General features: G+C 41.2%; 1 protein-coding gene across 1 annotated transcript; it reads left to right on the top strand.

Moving 5' to 3' along the window:
* The first annotated feature begins 211 nt into the window (after positions 1 to 211).
* On the top strand, positions 212 to 10849 carry she (Src homology 2 domain containing E). The gene is made up of 6 exons (XM_008431703.3): positions 212 to 1096; positions 2094 to 2220; positions 4000 to 4254; positions 4481 to 4820; positions 8176 to 8295; positions 9581 to 10849. Exons 1-6 carry the CDS (start codon positions 650 to 652, stop codon positions 9771 to 9773), a joined length of 1482 nt encoding a protein of 493 aa, XP_008429925.1. The 5' UTR covers positions 212 to 649; the 3' UTR covers positions 9774 to 10849.
* The last annotated feature ends 1295 nt before the right edge of the window (positions 10850 to 12144 follow it).

Here is a 12144-nt window from a genome sequence, read left to right as displayed (position 1 = left end):
TTGGAGAGGTGCTGCAGAATCCCACATAGTAGATTCTCACAGGCCTTCAGCACTCTGACGCTGACCTTAACTGGTTATTATTGCTCCTTTTTTTTTCTTACAATATCAATACACAACCTGACTGTGGACATACTTTGAAGACTTTCACTCCCACACCGCCCCTTCCACACAGCTCCTCCCCACGACTCTAGCTTTATCCATTCACAGCAGCTTGTCTCTCCATCTCATCACTTCTCTTGACTGGCTGACTGGACGCACCCGCATCTCACGGTCTGGGAATGGGATCTGTACTGAGTTCAAAGAAAAACTTCCAGTTCTTTCGGGTGTTCGCTCTGCAGAAGCTGCTTTTCAAACTGCAGGGATAGTTGTCGCTGCAGGTGCAGAGTGACCGCAGCACAGCCTCTGACGAGAAAACCTGTCCAAGAACGCATCAGAGCCTCAGGAAGTCTCCAGGGCAAGAAACCATCACACTGGTACAGTTGGATTCGCTAGATATAACTGCATACCAAAGTCATCTCGACGTCAAAGTAGGCGAAATAAGCGTGCGTAAAAGTTGGAGCTGTTACGCATGGGCAAAGTTTAGCCTAATGCAAGAAAAAGTTGAAGAACACGGATCTATTGGCGTTTAAAACCTCGGAAAAGTGCAATCATGGCAAAATGGTTCCGAGATTTCCCCATCAACCTGAAAAATGGAACTGAGAGAGTCCGTTCTGCCTCTGAGTCGGGTTCACAAACTAGACCCAAGCCCACATTTTCACGGGACAGTTTGAAGGGAAATCAGCGCAAAGATGGAGGAGTGGGGAGTTTGTTAGCTGGGAGAAACAGGAAAAACTCTGCCACAGAGCTGGGTAGCAAAAACGCAGGTTATGGAGGAACTGTCTGGGACAGCCTGACCACTGGGAAAGGTCGAAAAAACTCCAAAACTGAGAATGGGGCGCCAGAAGAAAACCGTCCGGTGAGGAGCTCCAGTCTGGCACAGGCGTACATCAGCAGGATGATCAAAGTGGACAAGCAGGACAAGACCCCCAAACTCGATGGGATAAGTGAACAGAAGTTATCCGAGAACGAGAAGGGAAAGTCAGACATAAAAACTACGGTGAGTCACTACAGACTGAACTAAAAGCTACCAGAATTAGAGGAATTAAAAAATATATATATTACTACAGGTTTTACTTTGAAACAAAACTGAAGCAGAGAAAAATCCACTATTTTTTTCTCTCTCTTTAAAAAACTGAACCAAAACAGAAGGAAGATGCATCAATTGAATTAGAAACCCCCCCAACAAAACCTATAGATATTTAAAAAATTTCCTACGTTTTCTTTGCGAATAAAACGGAAACAATGAAAAGAAAAAAGAAAAAAGTGAACCAAATGTGATTTTAAATGTACCAAAAATAATTTCTATTGACTTTGCTTTGCAAATAAAACCAAAAGGGATACGCACGTCATTTTTATATACATAGCTGTTTCTTAATATCAGTTTCTAAAAAACATAATCAAAACAGACAAAAATCCAAGGTGTTTTTTTTTTTTTTACAATGTTCTTTATTTAAAGCAAACAAACAAAAACTAACATTAAATTTTACCAAATGCATTTTCTTTCAATTAAAATTTTTGAAGCTGGTTAAGGGCCATTGTTCAAGTAAATTATTTGTCATTGTTATTTCTAGATCTTCAAGTTAAAATAAAACCAAAGCAAACACAAAAAGAGATAGTTGTTTTTTCTTTACAAACAGAAACAAACAAAGGAGCATTAGATTGAAAGGCATCAGTTCATAAAGTTTTGAGTGTTTTTCTTTGTGTTCTCCCTCCTCACCTCAGTTCATATTCAATTTCCATCCCTCTCAAAAGAACACAATGTAGTTTCACTGCATTGTGTCACATCAAACAGGCAAACACAATGCACTGACCTCTTTGCACAAACATTTCCGCTTGTCCCTCTATTACTTGTCACTCAGTTATGGACACCACACACATGCACGCACACGCACACAATCACACACACTCATTGGGTCCTGGATTCCTAATGTTCTCTTCTGAAAAGCTTCATCAGAGAAATAGCAGGCCTTCATTTTGATTCTCCCTTTTCACAGTTGATAATCTTGGAGGATTATGCAGATCCTTTTGATGCAGAGAAGACCAAAGAGCAGCGAGAGGCGGAAAGAGCAGGGGTGAACGATGGTTACATGGAGCCATATGATGCCCAGGTCATCATCACAGGTGAGTTTGAGTTAAGACATCTTTTAAAGCAATTATAATTTTACCTCAGAGTCTAAGGTGGCATCCTGACTAAATGAGTGTTCACCTGTTCAACTCTTTAATCATCAATGAGTTTTTGAAAACGATTCAACAGAATAAGTCAAAACTCACTCACATGAAAACAGTACATTGTTTACATCTGTTCACCCTGTCCCACCGTCTTTTTAAATAATGACTTTTAAAAGGGACCTGGAGCCAAACTATACCCTCTGTCTGTGCAAAGACTTTCCTCCTGGCCGGCGGCTGCTATAGTAACACTGTTGTGCAGGGACAATGGGTGCAGCTTCCTCTTCCAGCTTCCTGTCTCCTGCCTCTGTTTCCTTTGCCCCATTCTCTTGATAGAACATTGGCTCTAAATGTGCCCCTGCACTCCAACTACCCTGCACACATACAAACACACAGAAGCAGACACATCTAACACTTCATGGTCCCCCGCGTGTGTGACAACAATCCAAAGGGTCCCCCGTCCCCACCACCACCCCTCACATCCCACCACCACTTCTCTCCTGGTCCCGGTCCTAAACCCAATCACTTCCCAGCAGTCAGGAAGTGGTGCGGTCACCCAGCCAATCAGCAACGGCGCTGACCTTTTCTTCCTGTAACTCCATTGTTTGGTCACACAATAGTGCAGACACACAGGCTACCTGTCAGGCTGCGAGGAAATATAAGTAAAATTCCCCCGAACAAGATGCATGCGAGCAGTGCCCAATTAGTACATTTTAGTAAAAGAAAGAAGATAATTGTCTTCGGATGAATATAAAAATAATCACGTTGCTCTGCTTATGTAATTGAAAAATGGAACAACAAAGTCAGTCATAAATGTATTCCTAATTTGCCTTATTTGATCTTATTTACAAAAATATAGTGTTTTGGAAATGTTCTATTGATCTTTGATAATGTATTGGAACTGTTCCTTATTTAGTCGGAATGGTCACAGTTAACAGGCAACACTGATACATCTCCAAAACAAGAATTAGGTGATCAAATATAAATTTTGGACGGGATTTTTGGACTAATTCATACATGACCTATGTTTCACATAAATGCTTAGAAATATCCATGAATCTTCACTAATACTTAAACAGATGTCCCTTAACTAACTTCAAAAACTGGAAACCTACCTCTGACCGGAAACTACCATGACTGCAACAGCAGTGCCATTCTCTGCTGAGATGACTAAACACTGTTCCAAAATTTACATTTGTAGGTCTAATTGAAATTTGCTGCTCCCCACCAGAACAAACCAAATGTCTTTCAGAGAATAGCTTTACTGTCAGGCAAGGCGATCATTGGTCTATTTGGCTATAATAACAAGAAAAATGTCTGGTGAAGTCAATGTGAGTTCAGTCATGATATATCTTGCGAAAGCTTTCCTGATCAAATATTACTAGCGAATAGAGATGGTTATGATTGAGCCCAGAGCGGTAATTTTGACCCAGTTTGGATAAGAGAAAATCTATCTTCCTATAACTATAATAATTTGTCCTTGGAAGGTTTCAGGGATGCTGGTGCCTATTTTCAGTCCGAAGACGCCATGGACAAGTCACCAATCTCACTGGACAGGATTAGCAAAAATTAGTGACTTGTGATTGAAGTTATTTGTAGTATGAACATCCCACCACGCTAAAAGAACAGTTCAAACGCACCCTGACACTGAACAGAAACTTTGACAATGAGTTTGCACATAGCCCTATATTACAGTCTTGTTAAATAGAAATTCTTGACTCTGTCCCATGACAGAGGTTCGTCGGCGGGGCTCCAAAGACCTCCTGAAAGTGTGCGTCTTGTTGGACCGAGGTCAGAAAGAGGAGAAGGGGGAGGATGGGACACCTTCGCCCCCTAACATCTACGACACGCCCTACGAAGGCGGACTGGAGGGCGACAGCGAGGGCGTGTGGATCCCTGTCACACGACCAGAGTCTGATGTCCGTCCGGCTGGGGAGTATGAGCTGCCATGGGAGTGGAGAAAGGAGGACATTGTCAGAGCATTGTCAGGTAGAGAAAGGAGGCAGGGGATGATAGGAAGGGTGGAGGACCGGGGCGTGGAGGAAGAATGCCATTTGTACAGCAGTTTTATACAACAGCTTTGTGTTTGCTTTAGAGAGGAAACAAAACTATGTTTCTGAATGGACTTCCAGGGAAATGTTTACTTAGTATCCCTGGCATGCTTTGATAGGACTTGTTATGAAATGTTGATATTATCTGTCCTGCTTCGTTTCAGCTCAGTTTGAGGGAGTGGACTGCTCTTCCAGTAAAGAGAATACTGCAACCTCTGGCCGTCAGCAGCAGCAGCAGACGCTGAAGGCGAGGAACTGGAGCCACAAGACTCTCGTCTCAACTTCTGCGTCAACTTCCTCCTCCACGTCTTTTCCATCTTCTCCTATTCTTAAACTCTCCCCTCTGACCTCACCGTCTCCTTCTTACCCCACTCTCAAGTTGTCTCCCCTCTCACCCTCGTCCAGTCCAACTAAACTGTCCCCTCCATCACCTACTTCGCCCTGTTTTCCTCTGGATGGGGAGATGTCTAAAATGGACTGCAGTCTGCCCCTGGAGAAGCAGAGGTAAGACAATAACATCCTCTGCCTCCTTGCTAGACTTCTCTTGTCACTGCTTTGTCCCTCTGAATAAAAATATGAAAGTCCTGCTGTAGAGCTGTCGTTTTGTGCCTGTAAGTAAATATGACACGTTCTGCATAACAGGACCTCAACATTCTCTGGCACTCCTGAAACAAATGTAAAAAGCCCAAGAAGCCTCATTTTTACCAGTCTTTTTTGCCCAGTATGCCAAGATTCCTGGGTCCAGGTTTGTTTTTTTTTGTTTTTTTGCAGGATTTGAGTCTGAGGTTCCAGGTGGCCAAGGAGGAAGGCTAATTTTATATATTTTATAATTTTTGAGAGACTTTCTCTAATTTTCATTGTCCACGTGAACACGTCATGTACTTTATGCCAGAAGCACATAGTGTCCATTACCAAAATGTTTCATCTTACTCTTATCTGAACAAAACATATGGTTCCAGTTTAGGGCCAGATGTAAATCATTATCACTAAACAAAAAAGATAAATATGATTTATTTAAATGTTTCTGGTAAAGGGAGTATATTCTTGCATGAAGCCTTGCAGTATTTCAGACTGTTGATGACACTATGCCCTCTAACGAGGGCCTTCAGAAGAGAAACAAGCCCACAGCATCACAGATTCCTCACTTTGGTTAACAGTGGGAATGTGATGTTTTTCCACATATTAATCTTTGGTTTTGTGCCAGAAACACTTAAGGTGTTTGTGATATAAAACATTTTATCAAAGAACCCAGTTCCAGCAAAGGTTCAATTAGCGATGGCTGGACAAAAAAAATACTTTTTCCTGACTTGTCTTCCTGGTTGTTATAGGTACTTAACAACCACAAGATGGCAGTCTTTACTGTGGTTCTTCAACTGTGACTATGTAACCATTAGTTTTACTGTTATTTACATTCTGCTCACTGTGTGTAGTAAGAACATAACCTTGGGTCACATCCAAGCCCTGTTTGTAATAATTCCTGTTTTAAATATTATAATTATTTCTTTGATTGTTATGGGCAAGTTTAAGGAAATGACTGTTTTCTCGTAGCCATGTCATAACCTCTTAAATAAACCTACATTTGCCTTGTGGATGTTGATACAGCAAATTTCCTTTTTCTTCCTTAAGGGAAGTCATGAGATCACATGTAGTTAAGGGAGAAAGAAAAAGGCTAAATTCATACAGGTCCTTCTCAAAAAATTAGCATGTTGTGATAAAATTCATTATTTTCCATAATGTAATGATAAAAAATTAACCTGTCATATATTTTAGATTCATTGCACATCAACTGAAATATTTCAGGTCTTTTATTGTTTTAATACTGATGATTTTGGCATACAGCTCATGAAAACCCAAAATCCTTGTCTCAAAAAATTATGTTCAGTTATGCACTCAATACTTGGTCAGAAATCCTTTTGCAGCCTTCAATGCGGCGTGGCATGAAGGCAATCAGCCTGTGGCACTGCTGAGGTGTTATGGAGGCCCAGGATGCTTCGATGGCGGCCTTAAGCTCATCTAGAGTCTTGGGTCTTGCGTCTCTCAACTTTCTCTTCACAATATCCCACATATTCTCTATGGGGTTCAGGTCAGGAGAGTTGGCAGGCCAATTGAGCACAGTAATACCATGGTCAGTAATACCAGTGGTTTTGGCACTGTGAACAGGTGCCAGGTTGTGCTGAAAAATAAAATTTTCATCTCCATAAAGCTTTTCAGCAGATGGAGCATGAAGGGCTCCAAAACCTCCTGATAGCTGCTGCATTGACCCTGCCCTTGATGAAACACAGTGGACCAACACCAGCAGCTGACGTGGCTCCCCAGACCATCACTGACTGTGGCTACTTGACACTGGACTTCTGGCCTTTTGGGATTTCCTTCTCCCCAGTCTTCCTCCAGACTCTGGCACCTTGATTTCCGAATGACATGCAAAATTTGCTTTCATCCAAAAAAAGTACTTTGGACCACTGAGCAACAGTCCAGTGCTGCTTCTCTGTAGCCTAGGTCAGGCGCTTCTGCCGCCGTTTCTGATTCAAAAGTGTCTTGACCTGGGGAATGCAGCACCTGTAGCCCATTTCCTGCACATGCCTGTGCACGGTGGCTCTGGATGTTTCTACTCCTGACTCAGTCCACTGCTTCCGCAGGTCCCCCAAGGTCTGGAATCGGCCTTTCTCCTCAATCTTCCTCAGGGTCCAGTCACCTCTTCTCGTTGTGCAGCGTTTTCTGTCACACTTTTTCCTTCCCACAGACTTCCCACTGACATGCCTTGATACAACACTCTGGGAACAGCCTATTTGTTCAGAAATTTCTTTCTGTGTCTTACCCTCTTGCTTGAGGGTGTCAATGATGGTCTTCTGGACTGCAGTCAGGTCAGCAGTCTTACCCATGGTAAGTCTTACCCATGGTAAGACTGCCATTTTTGCAATGAACCAGGCTGGGAGTTTTTATAAGCCTCAGGAATCTTTTGCAGGTGTTTAGAGTTACTTTGTTGATTCAGATGATCAGGTTAATTGCTCGTTCAGAGAACCTTTTCATGATATGCTAATTTTTTGAGACAGGGATTTTGGGTTTTCATGAGCTGTATGCCAAAATCATCAGTATTAAAACAATAAAAGTCATGAAATATTTCAGTTGGTGTGCAATAAATCTAAAATATATGACAGTTTAATTTTTATCATTACATTATGGAAAATAATGAACTTTATCACAATATGCTATTTTTTGAGAAGGACCTGTATGTTACCCTGCAAAAAGTTAGCAATTTTAGCTGTTTGTTACCAGAAGCAAAGCTCTCCCTCATGGATTGGCGCTAAATGTAAATAAAGGATTCAGGGCGAAACCTTCAGGTGAACCTTAACGAAGGGCAGGCAGAAAAGTGTTATTTTACTTGTAAACCTGTCAAGCTGTCCTTATATGGTTAAGCGTGGCCTTTCTTTAAATGTGGGGAACATGCTTTGAGCCTGTTTGAATTTATTTTTTTCATGCTATGCTTGAATAACTTTAGTGTTTCTATAGGTCGCTTGCCTGCAGCTACTGTCAGCAACACTATGGATCTGAACACGACGCACAGCCACCTATGTTGTCACAGTCACTTTACCCTTTTACATCTACATTTATGACTATCGCCTTTATCTGCCAAACTGTAAACAGTTAATCAAGTTGACAGTAAATTACAGCTGACTTTCATCCTTCATGTTCCCCTGTTTCTGCCTTTTTTGTGTTTGCATATGTAATGATCTGTATCAGATCATTACATAACATTTGACAGATGTCAGATGACTGTATGTCGCTGTGTTATATGATAGTGATCTACTCTCTTTGCATCTCGTCCCCTTCTCTTCCACCCCCTTCCATCCATTTCTTCAAGCTGGTACCATGGCAGCGTGAGTCGACAGCAGGCTGAGGCTCAGCTGCAGCGCTGCAGGGAAGCCAGCTTCTTGGTCAGAGACAGCGAATCAGGGACTAGTAAATACTCCATCGCCCTAAAGTAAGCAAATGCATGTATGTAAGTGCAGAGCATGCAGAATGTTCAGTTTCTAAGTGATTGTTTCCGATCATTTCAATCACTTTTAATCTTTTGCAATATTTTAAGTAGAGATGAACTAATCAGAATTTTGTGACCAACTTCCAATCTCCAGTTTTCAGTAATTGTTTTCAGTAATTTTTTTAATGTGAAATTACTTTCACATCCCAATTAGGAGTAATTAAAAAGCAGTCTTTGGGTGGATATTCTAGAAAAGCTACAGTTTGTTGATTTAACTTGAAGATACTAACATTTGCAAAACTGTTGTGTTCAATGACAGACATTTTTTGTGACCTCAAAAGTATAAAACAGAGTAATGTTGCTGTATCGTATTCAGTTTTCCTGTTTTATCCTGCTCTCCTTTTTGTCTCAAAGCCTGAAGAAACCGCAGACACGTCTCCATATCACAGAGTTTTATTTTAAATAGTTTGCAACATTTATGACACTGAAAACAGCAAACTTTGTATCCGTTTATTTCAGTAACTGTGTCTTCATTAAAGAGCGCTATAGTTAATAGATTTAGTTGTGTGTTCACTAATTGGAGAAAACGTTGGATTGCTTTAGTTTTCCACCAGCTGGTCAATGATAAGGACTGATTAAACTGAAAATTATCTATAAAAAATTTATTCGGAGTTTAACGTGGCTTTTTTTTTTTTTACTCTGCTGGTGTTAAAAAGACCTGACAATGTAGCAATGTGTTTTCATTGAGTGATAGCGTCCACTGTAAAAAATGTCATTGTTGATATGATCTCGTAATTCCTATGTGTGATGCATTTACTGATCAGGACACAAAAAGAGTCACAGGTCAGGGCTGATCAAGCTGAAAAATGACTGATTTCAGTCACCAGCAGATTTCTCTAATACGTTGTTATCCTCAGATGAAATATAAGGGGAACAATTATTAATGTTTTTTTTTTTCCTTTTACCAGAGTCATACCAAGACTATATAGAGCAGTGACAATGAGAGGATGTGTGCGATTTGAGTAATAGTGTGTCTTCATGCGCCTCAGTGCCCATTTGTTGTACACTGCTCATGCACTTGGGAGTTCACATCATTAACCCCATTTAACCATTCACTGAACTCAGGAGATACACAGCCTCATTAGGGGAGTGATGATGTTTCTAGTTTACAACATCAGTAGTTTCAGGACCACTGCTTGTAAAATTGTCTTCTTTTTTTTTGAGAGTGTAGTCATAAATATGTATTATTTATATGTTTCTCGTTTCTGTTTTTGTTTGGCTCCATCAGGACCAGTCACAATTGTGTTCACATCATTGTGGCCCAGACTAAGAGCAGCAAGGGATTGGGCTACACCCTGGATCAGAGCAGCTGTGTGTTTTCCAGCATCCCTGAGCTGGTCTATCACTACTGCTCTCACAGGCTGCCTTTCACAGGAGCAGAACATATGACCCTGCAGCATCCAGTGCCGCGGCAGCACTAAAACATGAAAAGACCAAGGAAATATAAGGAAGTGCATTAGCAGGCCACTGCACGTGACTCTCTGATAAAACATTTGAATAAATCTGTACAGAGACTTCAGGATGAGACTTCAGGATATTCTCCTTTGTAAGTGATCAGTGTACCTCCGTGGGTCGTATTGCCTCAATACACCACCTAGTGGTGTATTGAGGCAATACTGAGACACTAATATTCAGTGCATCCTACTTTTATCAAATTGCCAAAAAGTAAATCTGTGACCTGAACAAGAAGATGGCCAATTTATTGTTACACTAAGTTGCATCTGACTCATTGCTTTATCTATAAGTTCACAGAAAATCTTCACATCACATTACCTGACCACCCTAATGACGCATACAAACCTCTATGTCAAATTGAATCACGTATATAGAGTAGCCACTACAAGATCTGTGTAAAATACTCAAGGAGTGTTCTAAAAAGAGTGACAACATAATTAATTAGCTTGCTTATATCCAGTTAAGCCCCATCTGCTAGATCAATATGCCTGATTAGAGTATGTACAGGTATCCTGACTTGTGAATGAGCCTATTGATCTGCCCTGAAACTCCTTTTTCCAGCCTCTTTGTCTGTCAGGAGAATGAACATTATTGATTGGATGATTAGAGTGAGTGTAACTGAGGAGTTCTCATTAAACTGCAAAGAACACAGTCAGAAAGTGTTTTGGCATGTGTGACTCTGCAAACACGTCTGGAATAAAAGCCTCTGCAGTTTAGGCTAAAAAAGGAAGTTGCTAATATTGGAGCCCTGTGGTTGGGAATAACAGAAAAAACACTGGAAAACAGAAAAAAAATATACAAGAAAAACTTTTTTGAGTGCAAAATAACAGCAAGCACAACTAAAAGACAAAAAGTAGGCTACAACCAAACTGTAAACATTGTTAACACTTTATACATGTGCTGTTATTGTATCTAAGATGATATGTGATTAAATTTCTATCATGTAATGTTTTTGTTCTCTCATTTCTTAACATTCTTTTCCCGTTTTGTTGTTTGTCTTTGTGTTGATATGTTTTGTCTAATAAAGTTTCTGTAACTCAGAGCCTCTGTGCTCTTTACATTGCACTGTATGTTGTAACTTGAACCGCCCACCCCCATGCCCATGCATCATATATGAATCTATTCCTCCTCCTCTGGACCTCTGGGAGGTCATGGATCCCTTCAGTGTTTCTTGCAAGTGCCACCTGGATCCCACTGAAAACTACATGGGTAAACCTCTGTAGGGACACGATGGAAACATTGGTAAAAATACTTTTTGGGAGTCATATTGGTTGCTGTTATGTATCCCATATGAGGCCCATATATGTCTGCACCCTAGGTGAACAGTGAATAACTTTAGGTGCAAAAGCACCAAAGAGATATTTTCTAATAACATGTTTCAGCAGACGTTTTAGCTGAGGTTCACGTTCAACCAACACTAACAAACTTGAGCGCACGCAGACTGAATTGTCCACTCTCTAGTTGATGCTTCAATCCACACCAACATGCACGCACACGCACACACACACAGATGAACAGTCAGCAAGAATCCTCAACAATTATCGAAGTCATGGTCTTGTGGTAATATGTACTTAACCAGTAAACACCAGTGTGCTGGGTTGCATGAGCATCTCTAACGGAGCGTGTGCATGACCGTGCAGGCGTGACTCTGTGCACCCATGTGTAAGTGAGTGTGTGTGAACATGTTGTTCCTTTTTCTCCGTGTCTCTAAAAAAGAGAGTAAGGCAGTGAGAATATTTCTGTTCAGGGATTACCATGTTGCCATGGTGAGTAGTCGGAGTGAGGTAGCGCCGTCTCTACAGGGAATGGTGAGAGGGAGGAGAAAGTGGGAGGAGAGACGGGCTGCGGTATAAAAAGAACTATGAATAATTGTAGTCATAGTATGTCAAACCTGGATGGTTTGTGAATGAACCGCTGCAATATGAGATGTGAGTGTTAGAAATCGCCCAGCAAGACATGGCTCACTCATGTCAATGTCAGCTCCTTGAGTCGCTTCATTGGTTGTGCAACACCTCCTTGGTGGGTCAGAGTGCAAGACTGCCTCCAGAACATACACGTCCGAAGCGGCTTGTTTTAGCTCCACTTTAAGCCAAATCTTCTGCAGTCAGGAAGAGACTCTACATCGTTGGTATTCTGCGTCTCAGTTGGTCACAGATTGCAAGGTTACACAACAATGATTTGTTTCAAGTACGTTCTCTTAATTAAATTATAAAGCAGGGCAAAACTAAAATTAAGCTTGGGGTGCTGGACACATGATTCTTACAGCACCTCCTTGTGGTGCCTGAAGGTTATAGCAACTTAAGAGGTAGCATACGAAGCTTAAAAAGGGAAAGTCAA

Source organism: Poecilia reticulata, chromosome 16 (genome assembly GCF_904066995.2).
Source record: "Poecilia reticulata chromosome 16, P_reticulata-male-v2, whole genome shotgun sequence".
Taxonomy (NCBI): Eukaryota; Metazoa; Chordata; class Actinopteri; order Cyprinodontiformes; family Poeciliidae; genus Poecilia; species Poecilia reticulata.
The sequence above is the reverse complement of the archived record's forward strand: the minus strand, read 5'-3'. Positions and strand labels throughout refer to the sequence as shown.